Raw genomic sequence first — 21613 nt, 5'->3', positions numbered from 1 at the left:
ACGGAAGGCCTATCTAAGTATTTAGATGAAGCACTTAAACCCTTTGTGGTCCAAATGAGTTCATACATCATAGATAGTACGCACATACTTCAAGGTTTGCAATCAATTGCATGGGAATCCGATTATCTTTTGGTCACGATTGATGATGTTGCTCTTTATACCAATATTGACCACAGTTTAGCATTGCAGATGATTGTTTTTCGTAATACTTCTGCTTCATACATTGATCATGTTCTTATGCTTAAGGAATTTTTGAAATTTGTACTAGCCAACAATGTGTGTATCTTTAATGATCAGTACTTTCTCCAACTGAAGGGGGTGCGATGGGAGCTAAGTTCGCACCCTCACTAGCTAACCTGTTCATGGCGTATTATGAAGATACTCATGTACTCAATCAACAACAATTTGTCTCTAATATCATGTGGCAGCGCTTTATCAATGACATTTTCTTGATTTGGACAGGTACTCAGGATTCTTTTTCTAAATTTCTAACTTATGCTAATACTAATAGGTTTGGTATCGGTCTAACTGGCAATTGTGATCCGAAACAAATTGATTTCTTGGATTTACATATTTTCAGTGAAGGTAGCAACCTGTATACCACCACCTATAGGAAACCGACTGAGGTTAATTCTATTCTTGCAGCACAAAGAAATCGCCAACGTTCGACCATAGATAATATACCAATGGGTGAATTTCACAGGGCCAGACGTAATCATAGCCATCCCATTGATTAGGACAAGGAATGCAACATACTTGATCAGTGTTTTCTAAATCGGGGTTACAAAAGCTCTGTCATCGATAAAGCACACGCAAAGTTCGTGAATGTTACTCAATCTGACCTCTTGGCTGATGTCACTAAGCACAGAGAGCCCCCACAATATGTTTCACTTGTTACCCAATTCGCCGATGATTCCTCATTAATATATAGATTGGTTGAGAAGCACTGGCATATTCTGAGACTAGATCATGATCTCGAACCATACTTGACATCTAAGCCTAAATTCACATTCACAAGAGCACCAACGATTAAATCAATGGTGAGTACATCTTTTTTTGAGAATAAATTATCCAGATCTGTTTGGTTACAACAACCGGTGGGTTTCCATAAATGTGGGAATTGCAATCAGTGTCCATGGGCCCACACGAAATGCAAAGTTTTTTCTGACAAATTTGGCTCAGAAGTTGTCATACATGATTTTATTAATTGCAAGAGTTCTTTTGTGTTGTATGCCATATGTGCTTGTGGCAAGCTCTACGTGGGAAGCACCATTCCCCAGCTCAGAGTTCGAATTGGAGAACATCTAGCCAGTCTCAAAATGTGTGAGCCAAAATCCCCTCTAACTGCACACTGGCAACTAGAACATCAGTTGGATAATATCACTGATCTACGTTACATTGGATTAATGAAAGTGCACAGGGGTAAAAGGGTAGGCAATTTAAAACTCAAACAAATAGAAGCTAAACTTATCTGCTTTTTACATTGTACAACTAGAGGTCTCAAGTCTGATCATGAGATGTATGTGTTGCTGTAAATTCAGCATTTAACACCTTAAATAAGAGTTTCTACGTTGTATAATTAGCAGTTTCAATTTTGATAATGAGATGTATGTGTTTCCGTTAATTCATCATTCAATACTTTAAACCAGGACCCGGTTGGCCTGCACCGGGGTCTGTCCCTCCTGTGATCCAACCCCACCACCTGTTTTACTCAACCATAATCACTTTACTTATATTAGGACTCTGGCCTGTATTCCATGTGGCCACCCCCGTTTTGTTATAGCTTAGTCTGATCTACTATCGTTTTTGTTCACTACAACCATTTCACATATTGGAGGTTGTTATAGATCCATAGATCGTCTCATTTCTTTACAATATTGTTCTCATTTAGTCTTGTTTTACAACTATACCTAGCGTCGCATCCATGACGTACCTTGCACCAGAACTTCTCTTCCTCAACTTCATAGAGCTGCATACCTATTCTCAAATGACTTCTGTACTAACGCTATTTCCGGATTGCTATTCTTTACCTTTGACGTCAGAAGCGACGCCACACGTTCTTACGCTACCTACGTCACATCTGTGACATATGCAGAAGTATTTACCTAGTACGCGCGCTTACGGTGTTCCACTCCAGCGATTACCCAGTTCAATGCTGCGGTGCTCGATTGATCGAGTAAGTGTTACCATTGATTGATTGCTTTGTTCTCCTTTCTTCCCACATACTTTAACTTGATTATTTAAGTTACTTAATCGAACTTTGGATCTGATACTTTGTTTTCTCCACTGTGTCTCAGGCTATATAAAATTCAGTCAGCCACTACTATGCTTATTCAAATTTGACTGTCATCTGCATGACACTATTGATGTTTCTTGCTGTGTAATGGACACGGACATCCATTAGGTATGTAATTTCGGATTTTGCACTCACGTATGTATTTTTTTTACTGAATATCGTATTTCCTCACTTATCTCCTGGCATTTTTATTGAATTTAGGATTCTCAAGATTTCTTGACTGCAATTGCTCTTGGTAAGATTAACATCCATGCTATATTTGTCACTCGACTTCTTTGGGTTACTTATCTTAGTGGACACTTTATTATTGTACTTGCCTATTCTGGACCATCAGAACATCATGATATACTTAATATCATGAATGTCTTTAGTTCACTTATTGCACGCAGCATGTTTAGAGCACCTTGCCTTTTCATAAATTGCGTAGAGAGTCTTCCAGATATCCTTGGGCCACGTGCGGGCTGTTCTTGGTTAAATTGGGCACCCTTATCTTTATTAGGATCATATAGCATGAACCTTGGATTAGATTAGATTAATGATACTGATATGATTAATGTGATCATATGTACTAATTACTAACTGTTTATTTTGATTCTGTTTTCTTTTGAATACTTCCACCAACTGCGCATCACTTGTCCCCCTCCCTCAACCTGACACGTGGTATGCGATGTTTCTTTAATTTTCTTGATTTATTCATTGTCAACATCTTTTGGTTTGTACACATTAATGTGATACTGGAACTTTCATGTGTTTTATTTTGATATGTTTGCTCACAACATGATGGTTAATTTTGTTTTGCTGTGATTAATACCTTGTCTGTAATTTACTGTTATTTTATATTTGAACTCATTTGTTTAAATTACCCAGCCTTGAAGACTACCTGCGTGTCGAAACACGTGTCGACTGTTCATGACCATATTAAATGTATCAATACATTTGTTGTCCTTGTAATAACTAGTATTTTAATGGTGCAGAGCGCATTACCATCCCATACTTCATTAGCGTATTTTACATTGGCTAGGTGCAGGGCATGGGAGGGATTACAATTGTGTATCCCAGCTCAAATATCTCCATTGGAAAAGCATTACAGACCCTCATTCAAAGCCCATATTTGAAGCAATTATGTTAATGACAATAGTTTCGTCTTTAAAGGTAGTGCTTTCAGCGCTGTCTAATAGCCGAAACTAAAAAGGGGAGAGCAATGCACCCAGTTCTTTGCCGATTGATATCATTTAGGCAATAAGGATAATATCACGTTGCTGACTGGCAATCCAAGCAAACGCTATAACACAAGGACTGATGACCACCCTGGGTCCAGAGTCATTCACAGCCAGCCCACAGCTTCACACAAACCTTCAGTCAGTGACATACAACATAACTGCAAGGCTGTTATTTCTGGTACTGGACCAGAGGAAGTTTACCAAAATCAACATGAATATTCCTAGGTGGGGTCCAGGATGCTGCCGTAAATTGGCACACTCGCTAGTGGCATTTTGGGCAAAGAAAACATGAGTGTTTTATGTGTGACTACTGGCATATATGGGCACACCCTACAGTTTCATGTTATCCTGCAGTTGTGTTATTGGCATGATGGGCAAAGCCAACATGACAGCCAGCCTGAAAATGATTTTGAAAATTCTGTTTACTATTGGCAACCTGGAATATATTGCTTTTTTTGCTACTCTACGAACCGGGTAGTAAATTGAATGGCCTTTCACCCAAAGCTTCATGGAAAGCTGTTTTTTAAAATGCACCCTTTTATTATTTGTATTTATTTTTTATAACGTGCCACATGCCCAAAGCCCTCGGGGGGAGCACAAACAATCGGAGATACAGGACAAAAAAAGATGAGGGAGGGGCCGAGGGATCAAGACTGGATGTAGGACGACCGTAGAAGAAATTCTCCTCAACCTGGTTTTAGGTTGAACAGGTGGGTCTTGATAGCTCTCTTGAATTCTGTCAAGGACAGTGATGCTCTTAGGGCAAGTGGTAAGGCATTCCACTCTCTAAGTGCCTGAACGTCAAAACTCGCTCCCCCATATTTAGTTAATCTATAACGTGGTTGCATTAGTTTGTGGTTGTCTTTGGAACGCAAGTTGCGCCTAGGCTAATAGACAGTCGGGCGATCCATCAGATATTGGGGGGGGGGGAGCGAGGTGCAGTGGACGGCCAGCATTTGTAGGAGTGATAGTAGTTTGTGTGGTCCTGTTTTTTATAGGTAACCAATGTAAGGCACTTCTGGATGTTATGGGGTCTCGCTTAGCTAGAGCGTGAATAGCGCGTACCGCGCCATTCTGGATAATTTGCAGGGAATTACGGTTGGCTTGTGATGTTTTGATAATGAGGCTATTTAGTAGTCGAGCCTGGTGTTAACTAGAGTGGTGGCAAGCAGAGATCTGATGCTGATGGATGGGGCCTGATTTGATTCAGCAGCTTGCTCATGTATCCAGAAGAGGATCGGTTGTGAGAAACCTGAGACTTCATGGTCAATTCTGCATCCAAATGGACATAATGTCTTGATACATCTAGCGACAGTAATCCTATTGCCCTGAATGCTGAAAGATTCAGTTTCTTATGCAAGGGGGCTTGATGCAACAATGAGCAGCTCAGTTTTCCAGGGAGCTTGGGGCCATCCGGGATTGGATAGCACTGTTCATCACCTTTATGGCCTCAGTCTTGAGCATAGTTACCTGACAACTCCAGGATAACCTGGGTGTAGTCATCCTAGTTAGTATATTGTACACCCAGGCTGTCCAAGAGGTGTAAAGGCCTGATGTATATGTTGAACAAGATAGGTGCTCTACATGATCACTGCAGCACTCAGCATGCTATGGTGCTAGGTGGTGATTGCACATTCTCAGTTGCCACTCTGGATATTCTGGGGCCCAAAAACAAGTAGATCCATTGTTCGGCTCTATGAAAGCAGCATGCCGGGCCTTATCGGTCCACAAGTTAACCAGATCGAAGTTTGCTGAAGATCCAATAACATCAGCTGGGGGACCTCTCTCCATAATGCCTACCAGAGTAGATTTAAGATCTAATAGTGCTGTTTCTGCCCCATGCCTAGCTCTGAAACCAGATTGTCTGTAGCCCAGGATGTTTTTATTCTCCACAAATTCCTGTAGTTGTATGTAGGCCACTCGGTCCAGGATCTTGAGTAGAAATGGGATGTTTGTTATGGGCGGGTTGTTTTGTATTAGAGAGGGATCCAGTTTACTCTTTTTCAACAACGGGGTGATCCTATTTTAAAAAATTGAAGAAATTCCAACCTCTGCCCCCGCCTAAGAGACCCCCTTGATTCGTTGGGGCTCACTCGCTATGTTGCTCGCCCACATTCAAGGGAAAGTTTTACACACCCCTCAATCAAACCACCTTCCACTGTTCACAGGTCATGAGCATATACCAGGAAGTTGGTCAGTCCTCTTGTGAAACATGTTCATATAAGAGTCAGAAATAGGCAATAGGCATGCAAGGATTCACATCCGAGTTTTTTTTTTTATTTAAACAAGGCTTTTTTGAATTTTGGAGCAAGGGACAGGCTAAAGAATGGTAGAATAGTTTGGAAAGATATTGGAAGAGAAGATGGCACTGGAGCGAGGGGAGGGTCAAAAGGTGAGTCGGGTGGTGTGGGCTACAAAGTGTGAAGAGGACAAAAGCAGCAGAGCAGATGACCAAGAGCACATGCCCAGGAGATACCTATGTGAAAGAGCCAAGATAAATGCATTCATGACAGAACGTGCAGAAGAGACAGATTTAAGAGATCACAACAGAAGGGAAAACCTGACCCATAGGAAGAAGAAAAAGCAGAGTAAGGAGATAGGCTGTGGGACAGAGTAGTTTTGCTGAGATGGGCATTAGCAAGCACTGACTTAAATAAAGTGAAGGGGAAGAAATCTGTGGGGGAAGAGACGATGAGGATAGCAAATAAGCGACAACGTTGGAATATATGAAGGTGAAAAGAGGGGAGGATAAAGGATGGTGATGGAGCAGAGGGTTGGAGATATGATGGCAGTAAGACAAAGTAAGAAAAGAAGGGCAAAGGGACAGAAGGCAAATGACAACAGTTGAACAGTCCCACTGCTTAGTTTCATTTCTGTCTTCATTAGCGTTGTATTATTTGTCATCTATTGCAACGTTAAAGTGTTTTCTTAGTGTATTTAATAATATGTTGCACGTGTGATTATTTTACTTGTCGCATTCCGCATTGTATGCCTTGTAGCGAGATAAAGCACTTCCACGTTTGCTTGTGGTGCTTGCCTGGAAGACTAAACTTCCCAGGATTCCCCGCTATTTATAGCAGGTTCAGGCACTTCAGCGCCTGTGCTTCTGCGTCATGCCGGTCTTCGCTGCTCAGCGCCCCAGCTCGCCGTCTTGCCGTGCCAGTTTGCTATCTTTCTGTGTTTTTTGGCTGACTATGTGTGCTTCTGCAGTTTTCCGGGCGCTGGTAGGTAAACTTACAACAGTGACTTACTTAATCTTGTCTACAGTCATAATACAAGTACCTGCTTTGCTTATGTGTTTAAAACCCACTTCGCACTCAGAAGGGGCTAGGCTTCAGAGCATTGCACCCCTGTTGGTTCTCACTCTCATTGCATAACACTCGCTCATTAATCAAATATGGTGTGGAAATTGCTGATTACGTCACTGAACACAATCCCGGTATCTTTGGACTTGCAGAGACTTGGCTCAATTTCAACCTACCTACCCAAGCCACGCTCTCCACACCTGACTACACTCTTTACAGGGCAGAGGAGGAGGGTGCGCTGATGTGCAAAACTAGCCTTGTTTATCATGTCATGCCTCATACGTCACCTGATGGGTGTGAATCATTGTGGATAAAGATAAAAACGACCCCCAATACTTCATTTAATGTGTTGACACTTTATAGACCTCCCAAAGACATGCCCTCCTTTGAACAACTTTTTGACATCATTACTCATATCTCCAAATAAACAATCCTCTCATCCTAATGGGAGATTTCAATTTTTGGGCTAACGACCCTCTCGACAAGCCCAGCTCCATATTACTTGACTCTTATTTCCACCAGACTTAAACAATGGATTGCTACACCCACTCCAAAAGGTGGTCATAGCTTGGATTGGCTTATTTCACAAAACCTTAACATATCCCAATTGACAGTGGTCCCATGTATATGGTCGGACCATGCTTTAATTCAGGCTAAAATCACATTACCCAATCCTCCACCCAGACTATGTACTCTGCCCCGCATTCGTCAACTCACAAGAAATCTGAAGAACATCACAGCTGCCAATTTCTCCACGTTGCTGTCTTCCAATTGGCAGCCACTTGCTAATTTCTCTAATTCTTCTGCGTTAGAAGAACACTTTGCCTCCTCCATTAAGAAAGTTAATGTATTAGCCCCCATTAAAATGAAAGTGATCAAATCCGAAGCTAACAAAAACAGTTGGTTTTTGGAAGACTTCATTACCGCCAGGCAATCCAAAAGGGCTTTGGAAAGAATTTGGCGAAAGAATCCCAATGCTTCCAGTCTCCTGGCTTATAAAAAGTCTCTATTGGAATTCAAGGCGCTTATCTCTGCTAAAGCCACTCATTATAATAAGAGAATATTCAATGCCCAGTCCAATGTTGGAGAATTGTATAAAAATCTTATCTGAATTCCAAGACCGTCCTGTTGCTAATAGTGACCTTATCAAGAATTCAGTGGTGCCAAGAAGTGCATAATGGCTGCTTGTCCAAAATAACAACCCATAAGGAAAACATTAAAAACACCCTTAATTTGTGACCCTGTTTTATCAGAACACACCTCCTTTACTCCAACCAACAAGATCAATAACATTCCTTTGTTTTCCTTTTGTCACTATTCAGAAGAACAAGTGCACAAGGCTGTTCAGGATTTAAAAACCACCTCATGTCCAGGAGACTGTCCCACCAATATCTTCAAGGACTCACTAGATCTTCTTGTTCTCTGGCTCACCAAGCTGATCAGTCTATCCTTTGATGAGGGCGTAGTTCCGTCGTCTTTAAAAGCTGTGTGGATTACACCACTGCTGAAAAAAGACAATTTGGACCCCTCAATCGCAGATAATAACCGGCCTATTACCAATGTACCTTTCATTTTGAAGATTTTTGACAACCTCTTATATTCATCTTCAGGCGCATGTGGAGAAACACAATATTTTAGGAACACACCAATCAGGTTGCACTGCTTAGCATGGCACAGAAACGGCTATGCTCGACCTTAAGTCCACTCTAGCTGGCATTGCAGACAAAAATCATCCTGCTTTGCTGATGCTCTTGGACCTCTCCATGGCCTTTGATCTTGTTGATCACATGCTATTTGTGACCAGGCTCTGAGAGGTTCGCCAATTGCTCCACCTCAGCCTCTAAGTGGATTGCTTCCTTCGAGACCACGGACAGTAAGGGTTTGTGCAGGGAATAACCACTCTATACCCATCACACAAACCTGCAGTGTTCAGCAGGGTTCGTGCTTGACGCCGCTTCTTTTTAATATTTACATTCAGCCTTTACTTGACCTGTTGAACAGCCTGGGAGTCCAATATACCAACTACACTGAGGACACCCAGGTTGTTCTCCCGATCAGCGGATATTACATGTAGGACCTTACCAACATCTACAGTGCCATCCAGAACAGGATGGCCTGTAACTCCTTTGCCCTAAATAACAAGAAGACCGAGCTCATGATTGTTGCCACCAAAAACACTTGGAGCAAGCTTACATCCGACTACTCTGACTTCTTGATCGCTGATCACAGCATTCCGGTCTCTAAAAAGGTGAAAACCCTAGGAGTCGTCCTTGATGATGAACTGTCAATGAAGCCCCATGTATCCTACATTCGGTCTGCATGTGGTTTTATCAACCAGCGCATACAATACATTCAACCTTTAATCACCTCTGAAAATTGCGCATTGCTGTCCACAGCGTTAATACATTCTAGGCTTGACTACTGTAACGGTCTTCTGGCTGCCACCACTGCTCTCAACATCCGAGCCCTTCAGGTTACACAGAACAATGCCTTGCGAACCATCTTTGAGCTTTCACGTCGCACACATCGCCACTTTCAGGAAAACCCTACACTGGCTTCCCGTGAGGCAGCAAATCTCACACAAGGCTCTCACTCTGGCCCATAAGTGCTTATTTCTCTCGCCCAGTATACTTATCGGATTGCATCAAGAACGAGACATCCACTAGAAATCTTCGATCTGCAGCTCCCGTACTTGTCCAGCCAAGATTCAAACTGGCTCGTTTTGGTGGCACAAGCTTTGACATCCAGGCCCCTCTTCTCTGGAACTCTCTTCCCATTTCTATACGCCAAATTGAGGACTACCTGTCCTTCAAAAAGGCCATCAAGACTCACCTCTTCAATCTCAGTACTGATTAATGGGCTACATGTTCTCTTCAGTTCTCTTCTGGTCCGACTCTTGCGTGTTTGTGCGTCTTGTTTTATGTGCGCCCTGAGGCATGTGGCGCAGTACAAACATTTTAATAAATAGAGGAGCATAACCTAGAAGATGGATATGTGTAACTACATCAGCCCAGAGGAGAATGCCGGTAAGGTGATCTGTCAGAATGGCCAGGTGGTAAGCAAGGAAGGTGGTGGTTCAGTTACATCCAGAGGACATACAAGGCTAGGGGAAGGTAGCATGTAGCACAGGATCCGAGGGGCATACTAAAAACAAAATGAAAGGCAAGGATGAAAGGTGCAAAAGCAGTAGGTGACCAAGTGGTGTGGAACTGGCCGAGCAAGGCACCACGAGGGTCAACCAGAGCATAAAGGAACATCCAGAGAAGTAGAGAAAGCAACTAGAGGAGAAGTGCCAAGTCCTGGAAAAGGTAAGGGACAAACTGATGCACTACACACTTGCAAATGGTGAGATCAGTTGGCAACCAGCGAAAAGAGGACACAAAAGGAGGAGAGAGCAGAGAGGGTTATGGAAGGGTGTTGGCGAGGAAGAGCTAGAGTCCGGTCAGCAGGGCTAACATTGTGAGCAAACTGTGCAGAAAGACGGTGAGAAGGGGTGAAGAGGAATGAATACGTCTAGGCTAAAGTGCAGAGAGGATGTAGAAGAGGGAGAAAGGGAAAGGCAGGCGAGGTGACCCATTTTAAAATGGGATGTAAAAGGTGGGCAAGGATGAGATGAACCAAATAACCAGCAAAAAGGTAGAAAAAGTAAGACTGGTAAGGGTGGGTTAACCTCGAAGTAGAAATCAACTTGGAGTCCGTACTCCAGTGAGGAGTGGTGTCATACATTTTTTTTTTTTTTAATTAAACTTTAAATTAGATCATCTCACAGCCTCCTATATTGTCTGTTTGTAAAAACAAAAATGTTTCCATGTGTGTGAAATGTTTGATGAAATGTGTTTTGAAAATGTATGCAAAGAGCACTTATTTATATCGTGTATAGGGAGAGCGATGCCTGTTTGCCGGTATGACCAACAGTGTTCTGTTTCTAATGAAAAAAGGACATGTTATGTTTTGCACACAATTTATAATGGTGCATAAAAAGGACGCCTATTTTCTAGCATTTGAATAGGTTACCTGCTTGTTAAATAAAAACCCACATGGCAGTGTTTTCAACTATTCTCCCCTAGACCTAGATGCTGATGTCTAGTTTTTTTTATTAAGCCAGCCATGGTGGTGCTGCAGGTTCATTGTTAGATGGATCTTTGTGTTTGTGTATTTTTTTTTTTAAACAACTTTGCTGGCTTTTGCCTAGTGATAATGTGGTGGCACCAGTGCCTGGGAAGAAACCAAGCAGGTGTTAAAGAAGAACGTAATTTGAAATATCAATCAGCCAACAGTTTTGCAATATAGATAGCGATAATAGGAAATTACACAAACCGGTCTGATTCTTTAGATGCGGTAAGTGTAGCATGCGTCCCCATATTCTTAATCTTTCTATGAAATTCGAGATGAATAATGTAAATTGGCAAAACCATATACATGACCATCTAAATTGTAATTCTGAATTTATTGCATATGTTTAATTTACCCTTTAGAGCCATTAGACACTGTGACGAGAATTATTCAGTGGCTCAACATTTTAGTGCGTTCATGGTGGACTCGTGTTCTTTACATTGAATTATGTTAAGGTGGCTAAGAGAATGATGAATTGTGAGACCATTGATGCACATAGAATCAAAATGTGTTATTTGCTTCAAAAGGAAAACCTCTTTGAACTTGTAGATCTGTGAAGGATATAATGTATTCTTGTAAACGCTAGAATGCGCTGGCTTCAATGAATTTGATTGGGAGCCTGGGTTACCTAAATTGCCTATTTTTTTGCTTCACGCCTTAATTTTGTGTATTTGATTTATGAAGTTATAGAATTAGTTATACACACCAGGCATAAAATAAGCAGGTGGCAGAGCAATTTGCTATGCAATGATGTAGGTTTTCTTATTAAATTGGCACTTATGTAGCAAAGCTAGCTATTTAGGTTACCTCGTTCAATTTAGGCACCGCTTGCCCTGCATTCTGCTCTTGCCTTCAGGGCTTTCTACTCTTTTCTGTTTGCTGCAAGTTCAAAGGGTCTAATGAAGAAAGAGTGCAGCAAATATCCCCTCCTCCACTCAGTGCCAAATGCCTGTGTGCGAGTGCTAAGCAAGATTTCTTTTTTTCTTTTTCAAATCATTGAAAACCAGAAGCAATCGGTAGGATACTTTAACTAAGCTAGCTAAATCGGTCTGGCAAAGACTGGTATGCTTGAACTTAATTTTTTTGTAAAAGACAGTCCTGCAATCAAATTCCTAATTTTATTTAGAAAAATGCACATTTACAATATGCTACTGTAAAACACTGCATTGTCTCCATGCATTCCATTAAAGTTTAGGTTTGTGTATCTAAATCGGTCACCTAGATTTCAGTTTGTTGTGGAAGATGACGAGCAGACACTTTTGAAAATATACATGGCCAAATTCTTTTGATGAGAAGCCTAGTCCTGTAACCTGCTGGTTGCATACATCTGTGCAACTGGTGTTAAACCCATGAGCTGATCCCATACTCCTTCACATTTTATCTTATAAATCTGTTGCTTTAGATCAGCTACCCTGAAAGTGAGATGGCCGCATTCAACAATATTTCACCTAGTGAAACTGATACGATGTAATACCCTATATGTATAAGAAGGTAATATTTTATAATTGCCTGCTCTGGCTGATTTAGCAATCGCTCCTTTGCCACTGGAGTCTTCCCTTCCCCCCTGAAGCACTCCCTTGTGCACCCTCTCCTTAAGAAACCCTCTGCTGACCCCTCCTGCCTGGATAACTATCACCCAATCTCCATCACTCCCTTCCTGGGCAAGCTCCTGGGGAAACTGGCCATCTCCCAGCTAAATCTTCACACTGAATCTGTTGGTTGTCTTCATGACCATCAGTCTGGCTTCAGAGCTGCCAGAAGCACGGAAACTGCTCTCCTGAACATCCGTGAAGACCTGCTCTCCAACCTTGACTCCAATACCCCTTGCGTCCTCATCTTGCTTGATCTCGCCTCTGCCTTTGACACTGTCAACCACGCCATCCTGCTCAACCGTCTCCGTGATAACCTGGGTATCACCGGTCAGGCTCTGGCGTGGCTGACTTCTTTCCTCTCTGACCGACCCTCCCAGGTCCAACTTGGTTCCTTCCTCTCTATCTTTTTCTCTACCTGTGGTGTCCCACATGGATCTAACCTCTCTCCCTGGCTGTTCAACCAGTACCTGGCACTCCTTGCCCACCGCATTGCCACACTCTGCCCCAACTTTCAGTGCTATGCGGATGACACGCAGCTAATTTTCATGTTTCCCTCGGCCTCCTCCTCCCTTTCCCTCATCTCTGACTGTCTGTCTGATATCCAGGATTGGTGTGTCGCAAATGACCTCTGCCTTAATGCCAGTAAGACTGAGATCCTACTCATCGGCACACCCACCCCCTCCTTCCCTGCAGCCCTGTGGCTGGCCTCTCTTGGCCCACTTCCTGCTCCCACCTGCAAGGCTAAGAATCTTGGTTATCTTCGACTCCACCCTATCCTTCTCTCCTCACATCTGTCTCTAAGAAGTAACACTACCAGCTGCACCTCCTCATAGGTATTCTTCCTTTCCTCTCCTTCCCCCAGAAGCTCACCGTCTCCAGAGCCCTGGTTCTCTCTAAGCTGGATTATTGTAACAGCCTCCGTCTAAATCTGCCTGCCTCTACTCTCCGCCCTTTGCAACTTATCCAGAACAGGACTGCGAGACTTGTCCTTGGCCTCAATCCCAGGGATCGTATCTCTCCAGGACTGAAATCTCTGTACTGGCTCCCAGTGTCTGCCAGGATTATGTTAAAAAACCTCTGCATTGTCCACAAGGCCTACTGGGGCCGAATTACCTTCAACTCTCTTCCCAAATATCTTCCTTCTTGAGCTCTTCGCTCATCTGCCTCCAACTCACTCAGTGTCGGTCGCTTCTCAAAGCAACGAGTTGGTGGTAGATCTCTCTCTTCGGCAGGGGCCTCCCTCTGCAACAGCCTTGCTGCCTCCCTGAAACTTTGAGGAGAACCATCTCCAGTTCCGTAAACACCTCCAAAACCTTCCTCTTCTCTTCCTCTTTCTCTCCCTCTCTCCCCTGCTGAATCCCCGGCTAAATCTGCACGGTTCAAAACCACCTGCCCACCCTGTGTGATTCGGGCGCAGGCACTGCCATTTGCACACCTGCACTGCCTTCCCTGGCAACACTGCAGCAAGGGACTGTTTATCTCCCTACAGTCCCCCTACCAGCACTTATGTCTGCACTTACCTTGCACTTGCCACCATTTGGCTGTTTATTATCTTATTTATTCTACTACTCCTTGTACTGTACTTCCCCTCTCCTTCCTCCCCCCTCGCACTTCCCCCCCCCCGTGCACGTGTGCGATCTGAATGACACCTGGCCTAGTAGGATCGTTGTCTGTCGTCCCTTTGCTTTCACCCCTTGCCTCGTCGCGCCTTGAAACACTTGTGTATAGGCGCGTTATAAATGCCATATCGTAGCTCATATCGCACTTTGAGCTACCTTCACTCAGTCACTCATCCATGTTTGAATTTGTAAGTGGGGCACTGCCTCTTCTTGAGGTGCGATGTTGGCTCAAAGTTCCCTATATATATATATATATATTTTCACACTTTCAGCTACCATCGCTCGTCAAGAAGAGTTACCTCTCCACCATAAACATGCAGCAGGAGTTCATTGCAATGGCTGCAGTGGGCAAAATGCAACCCAATAACAGATTCTGCCGATATGTGAGCTGATGAAGCGCTTGTGCTGTCGAAGACCGCTCAGAATATCAGCGGCTGGCAATCATTTGTTTAAAATGGAATGAAACCTTATCATTGGATAAAACCAAGTGGATCAAGTTGGTGATATTGCCATGGCCAACGTAGCCTTACCTAGTCAACTTTTGAGCTACCGCTATACCTTGCTTAAATGCAACCAGGTAGGGCGTGAGTGGATGGCATGGTTTTCAATGAGACTGACGCTGATGGAGGTAAGTTAATCGAAGACCAATTGGTGTTTAAAGAAAAGATCATGTATGATGCTTGCAATAGTAGCGTCCCCCCACCCGCCCTGCCTCTATGCATTTGATTGTGTGTTAGGTCAACATTTAGGCCAGCTGCAACACATTGAAGATTGGCCTGTCTTCTATTTCGGTGTACATTTTTCTCTATGCACATGCATCTTTCTCTCTAAAACTTTTGTATCTAGCCTACTTTCAATCTACTGAGGCAGCACTCCTCAATTCCCCAGGCTAAACACTCCTCCATTCTCGTGTCTGAACTTCAAAACCCCTATACCCCATTTTCCTGTTCCCAGTGGTGGCCTCCAACCGTTTTACCCAGCCCATATTCACTTTTTCTCACTTTCCATGCTTCTGGATTGCTTTCTTTGCTGTGTCGATGTTAATTGTCTACAGATTTCTTGATTTGTGGTACCAGATGATGCTCTGCACAATCACATTTTTATGTAGCGCTTTACACCAGTTTCCTCCCACTTCAAAGCACTCTACTAGTAGGTTTTATAACCGAATGCAAAGATGAAGAGTTTATCGACCCTTTGCAAGATAAAGGGATAAAAGCTTAGACATCTGTGCAAGGGTTCACGCCTGTTCCATTCAGGCTTAACACAAAACTGACACACATGTGTAACTCGGGGTGCACAATTTGCCCTCGACATTAGCAATGGGCTAGTGATATTTGAATCTTGGTGAGTAAGAAATGGTGTGCTGTGCATGTATATCATTGAGGTGGCAAGTGATGTTTTATGGCTGGCTGGTAGCTTGCAACTTGAATGTATTTAAGGTACCCTGTTCAATGAAATCAAAACTCACCCTGCATTCTTCACTTGGATAGAGTGCAGCAGTAATCCTCTCCTCTGCTGCTTTTTTATTTTCACATAATTGCAAACCAGAAGTAATCAGTGATACTTTTATTAAGCTAAGGCAAAGACCAGTATTTTGTTGACTTATTTTGTTTTTAAAAAAAGACAGTAATGCTATTCAATTCCTAATTTAAGTAGTTAGATAATGCATCATTACAGTACTGCAAAACACTGCATTGTCTCCACTCTTTGTTTGACAACATGCTTCCTTCCCTTGTTCCTTCTTCTGCATTCTCTCTCTCCCTCTCTCTCTCCCTCTCCCTGCTCCTGTCTGGTTTACCACAGACCTCGCCTCCACCTGACCATTCTTAACGCCAACAAACACTCCTGACATCTGTCTCCTTCTTGAAGACATTGACCTCGACATTCTCGCTCTCACTGAGACTTAGTTCAATGCCAGCTCAGTCACTGCCTTTGACTACCTCCTTCTGGACAGCTTCAAGATCATCTCCAAGCCTCAACCTCACCGCACTGACGGGGGGGGGGGGAGGGGTTTGCCTTAATCTTCCCTGAGTGGGTTCCTGCTTCCATCTTTACTTCCCAGTCTTATTGTTCCTTTGAAAGCCTGGTTTGCAAGTTGGTCATCTCTCCCATTTCAACCCTGACCATTTCTTCCATTTACAGGCCTCCAGGCGCCACCACCCTGTTCCTCTCTGAATAGGCTGACTTCTGCTCTTCCTTGCATTCAACCACCTCTAACCTCCTCCTCCTAGGTGACTTCAACATTTAACTGGACTCCCCTGGCTCTGCATCCATTATTTTCACTAATGTTTTTTAATGTTTTTCCTACCCTTGCTCCCTCCCTGCCCTGTGGGCGCTTTGAAACTGTATTTTCTTATTGTTTAAGCACCTAACAAGTAAACAATAACATACAAAATGTAATGCTTTGCACCTCATTTTCCCTCTCAATTCTCCCTTCTGGGCCAACCCACTCAGCTGGACACACTCCGGTTGCCCTTATACACTCTGACCTCTCTCCCCCAACCCCCACTAGTCACCCCTCTCTCCTTAACACCATTGTCTCCTTTCACCCACCTCGGTACCTTTGGCCCCCTGTCCGCCCCCCGCCCACCTAAAGTCCCACCAACATTGTTCGCTAACATCCGCCTGCTGAAACGAGTGGCTGCCTTCGCCTTCACCCTTCCCTCACTCCCCTCACCCTCCCATCAGCAACCTCCACCTGTCAATCACCAGTACTCTTGACATTCTTGCCCCTTTCATGAGGATCCGCCTGAAACCTGCCTCTAAGTGCAACACCTGGTACGACACTGAACTTGCAGCCCTGAAACAAAAGTGCACAGCGGCAGGACGGAAGTGGCTAACCTCAGGCTCAACCTCTCACAAACTGGCCTGCCGCCTGCTCCAAAGGCAATACAGACTAGTCATCCGTGCAAAGAAAAGAACTCACATACAGTCACGGGTCCCTGCCGCATCTAACACAGCTGAACTTTTCAAAATATGCAGGGCACTTTCCAACCCTTCTGCAGTCTCCTCCTCCCCTTCTCCCTCCCAGGCCCTCTGCAATGCACTGGCCTCACACTTTGCCACCAAACCTCAGGACCTCCTGACCACCCTTTCTACACTCCCTCACAACCCATTGCACACTGCCTCACCGCCTTCCCGTCCTTCCTCCTTTTCCTCCTCCTCCTCCTCCTCCTCCTCCGTCACACCTGAAGTTACCAGATGTGTCTGCTCCATGAAGGTCTCTTCTAAACAGGTCTCCCTTTGCAAATTCAGGACCATAAAGGATAAAATCTGCTCTTGCCCTTGCTCTCGCTGATTTTTATAATCACACTTTTGCCACTGGGTATTTTCCCCTCCCCCTTAATTACTCCCTTGTGCACCCACTCCTGGAAAGAAAAACATCCTCAGACCATACTTGCCCTGCCAGATGCTGCCCTATTTCCATTATCCCTTTCGTGGGGAAGCTGCTTGAGAAGCTGGCCTTGCCCCAACTCAATTCACACACTGAAATCTTTGGTGGTCTCCACAACCATCAATCTGATTTCCTTGCATCCGGAGGCACGGAAACTGCTCTTCTGAACACCCGTGAAGAACTGCTCACATCTCTGGATTTCAACTCCCCAGCTGTCCTCATTCTTCTGTCTTTCACAGTCAACCGTTCCATCCTCATACAAATGCTCCACGATACCCTCGGTATCTCAGAATGGGCACTGGACTGGCAGACCTCTTTCCTCACTCACCGCTCTTCCCAAGTCATCCTGGGCACCTTCTCCTCTCCTCTTTCCCTCTCCCTCAGGGCTCCATACTCTCACCCTGGCTCTTTAACATCTATCTTGCTCTACTGGCATGCCTCATTGCCTCAAACTTTCAGCGTTGCACAGACAACATGCAGCTCCTCTTCAAGCTCCCTGCTGACTGTTCTGCACCCTCCATCATCCCTTACTGCCCATCTGCCATCCAGTCCTGGTGCGCCTCCAACCATCTCTGCCTCAATGCCTGTAAAACTGAGATCCTTCCCATTCGGATCCCTGCTCCCTCCTTCTTCCCCTCACTCTGGCCTTCCTCTGTGGGCTGTCCCACTGCACCTTCAACTGAAGCCAGAAACCTTGCAGTCATCTTCGACTCCTCTTTCCTTCGTCCCTCACATTCGGGACATTGCCAACAAGTCCCACTTTCAGCTCTTCCTCCTCAAAGGAATTCTAACTTTTCTCACTTTCTCTCAGAGGCTCAATGTGACCCAAGCCCTGGTTATCTGTAGGCTTCACAACTGCAATAGCCTCCTCCGGAATCTACCATCTTCCACTCTGGGACCTCTCCAGCTACTCCAGAATAGGGCAGCAAGACCTATCCTTGGCCTTAAGCCCAGGGACTGCATTTCTCCTGAAAGTAAGTGTTCACTGGCTCCCAGCTGCTACACAGATTAAATTCAAATCACTATGCATCGTCATCAAGGCTGTTTGGAGCCTGGGACCACACTATCTTCAACTCTATCTCACCAAATACTCTCCTTCTAGATGACTTTGTTCCGGTGGAACCAAATCTGTGTGTAAAGCTGCTAAAATTAGTTGGTTTCGCTCACTTTCTTCAACGGGCTCCCTCCTATGGAATAGCCTCCCCCTCCCTCTGCGCCTTGAGCAGGATCTTCTCAAATTCCAGAAGCCCCTCAAGACTTCACTCTTTTCCTCCTTCTTCCCTTCTGGCCCCTGCTAATCCCACAGTTGCTGCAATCGGTGTCCTGGGCCCTTATGCATCCTCAGGGCCTCGACCTCCAAAACCAATTCTGCCCAGCTCCTGTCTATCCACAGCACTTGCATTTGCACACCGTCCGCCCTGGAGGTTCTCACTTATACCTCCCGCGGCCCCAGTCCGTGTAGCACTCAACATTCCTAGCACTTCATCTGTGGTTCACCCATGAGTTCGGACTCCCCAGCACTTACCCCCTCTTCCTTGCTGCATTTGCACGTTCTGAATTCTCAAGGCATAGCAGGTTTGTTCCTTGTTCTTTTTCTCCCCTCTGCTCTTAAATATTGTGGCAAGAAGACCCTCGGCGGCGGGCCAGTACCACCCCAGGTAATGCCCGGGGCCGTAGTTATAGGCCAGAGCGTAGCTCTTATTGGTCTAATGGTCTTATTGCCATTAGCACCCCGGCCCGTTGGATCGGGGTGCTAATGGCATTTTTTTTTTCTGTCTCGACGTGTTTCGTAACAGAAAAAAAAATGGCCGCCGGGATAGGGAAAACGGAGTCCGTTTTCCCTTTCCATGGCGGCCATCGGGAGGGGACGCGCTCGGAACACAAGTGTTCCCAGCGCATCCGCTCCCGAAAAAAAAAAGGAAAAAAAAAGAAGCAGAAGGTAAGTGGGGTTGGGAGGGTGGAAGGGAGAGAGGGGAAGAAAAAAAAACGTGCCTGCGTCCCCGCTGGGGGACGATGGAAGCCTCCAGCCGTGTGGAGGCGCGGAGCGGGGATGGCCTGCTGGAGCCTGCTATCGTTGCCCAGCGGGACGCAGCAGTAAAAAGGTAAGTGGGGTAGGGAGGAGGGAGGAAGGGAGGGAAGGAAAAAGAAAAAGCTTACCCGAGTTCCCGGCGGGGGGTGAAGGCAGCTTCAGTCGTGGGGAGGCTCGGAGCGGGGATGGCCCCGCTTCAAGCGTGCTCATTGGCTGAGGGGCTGCCACGCCCCCGCTGAGGACAAGGCGGCTGGAATCCCGGCCGAGAATCGAAGGATTCTCGGCCGGGTAATGATCCGGCAAGAGCCAATCAGAATGCCTGTTGCATTCTGATTGTCTCTCGCCGGGTACTAATGTTTTTTAATGTTTTTCCTACCCTTGCTCCCTCCCTGCCCTGTGGGCGCTTTGAAACTGTATTTTCTTATTGTATAAGCACCTAACAAGTAAACAATAACATACAAAATGTAATGCTTTGGAGTAATGGAAGGGTAGTGTATCAAATTCCCAGTGTCCAGTAGGTTTCCGTTAGTTTGAGTAGATGCATCATATTGAAGAGTGAACACTCTGCAAGAGGAAAGAAAGACTAACTAGATGTTTACAAGTATTGATCAATGGTTCCATCACACCTGTACATCTACAGATCTACTACAATATCATACACTTTGGTTAGCCTCCAGATCGTGCTTTGCTGATTGATTGCATTATATATTCACACCTCTAGGAGAGAGCTGGGCCAAATATTTACATAGCCTTCTTACTCTATTTATTTCTATCCAGTAATGCAACTAACCTTTAACATTTTACAGACGCACATCCAGGGCTTATAAAAGGTCTAATCGCCCACTCGCATAGTCTAGTAGATTTTATGAAGGGTGAGAACCATTTGCAGGGGATGTTTGAAACTTTTATTGAACAATTACTTTGTTTGACGTTTCACTGTGCATGGCTAACTTCTGGGTTGCAGCAGTGTGCCAACATTTGAGTTTGTGGTGTCGTGGACCATTTTACAGTAAGCACATTTAACTTTTTTGTCATCGGTTGCCATGGGTCAAGTGCATTTCTCTTAGGTAGAGTAGGTAAACTAGGTTACTCAACCTGCAGCTATAGCAGAATGTTAAAGAATTTACAAGACTTACTTTGCTTCAGCTGTACACAAGAATGCTGTATTAGTTTTGTCTAGGGTACAACTAACTTGTGATGGAATTACAAATATTAGTACAACATTGCTAATCACATGGGTTTGTTTCCTAATCGAGACAATTTTAATTGTCAAACTCAGCACATCAATTTTTGAAATGATTGGTGAGAGTGTGTGGCGACTTAGTGAGTCAGTGGAATGATCAGTGTATTATTGATCGAGCTCCAAGTAAATAGTATGAAAAAGTGACTGAACATAAATCTAATGCCAGTCCCTTTGTGTAGGGACTCTTGATGACCCTGGCAGTATTTGATGGCTTTCTTGCTGACAAAATATATAAAGGGTGCCTTCAGTGTAAGATTTCTGATAGACTTGGTTGCCCATGCTAAAACGTGTCTTTAAAGTTATATGCAGTCGTAGATGTCCTTGTTTTTAATAAGATGTTTTTTTTCCAGTTCCAGAGCCAATTCCACGGCCACATGAGGGCCCAGGAGAGATGGGGAAGCCTGTCGTCATCCCCAAAGATGACCAGGAGAAGATGAAAGAAATGTTCAAAATCAATCAGTTCAATTTAATGGCGAGTGAGATGATTGCACTCAACAGATCTTTGCCTGATGTCAGGTTGGAAGGGTAAGTGGCTTGCATTGTAATTCCTCTTGAAAGCGAGATTTAATTTAAAAGAAAACTATGTTGAAAGCTTTGACGTACAAGTGCTCATTAGTCCTGGAGATCTTGGTAACCGAGTGAGACACCAAAGCGAAGACATGAAAGCATTACATGGAGCTGCTCGTCCCCTTGGAGCTTTCAACCTTTTACCTTAATTATATTAGCGGTATTTCTAGAATTTCTGTACTTTTGCCAAACAGTTATGATCGACAAGGAGGGCATTTCCTGGTAACACTTTGCA

At 44.4% G+C, this 21613-nt stretch overlaps 1 protein-coding gene across 3 annotated transcripts in view; it reads left to right on the top strand.

Moving 5' to 3' along the window:
• The window catches only part of GALNT1 (polypeptide N-acetylgalactosaminyltransferase 1), a 1063390-nt gene that overhangs the window by 230735 nt on the left and 811042 nt on the right, over nt 1-21613 (top strand). For all 3 annotated transcript variants that reach the window (XM_069620546.1, XM_069620547.1, XM_069620548.1), the window contains exon 3: nt 21162-21336. In XM_069620546.1, the coding sequence (XP_069476647.1) occupies nt 21162-21336 (175 nt within the window). The remainder of the gene's footprint in view (nt 1-21161; nt 21337-21613) is intronic.

The sequence above is a fragment of the Ambystoma mexicanum genome, chromosome 5q, assembly GCF_040938575.1.
Source record: "Ambystoma mexicanum isolate Mex_15411 chromosome 5q, UKY_AmexF1_1, whole genome shotgun sequence".
NCBI lineage: Eukaryota > Metazoa > Chordata > Amphibia > Caudata > Ambystomatidae > Ambystoma > Ambystoma mexicanum.
Note: the sequence above shows the minus strand (reverse complement) of the source record. Positions and strands in the feature narration are given on the sequence as shown.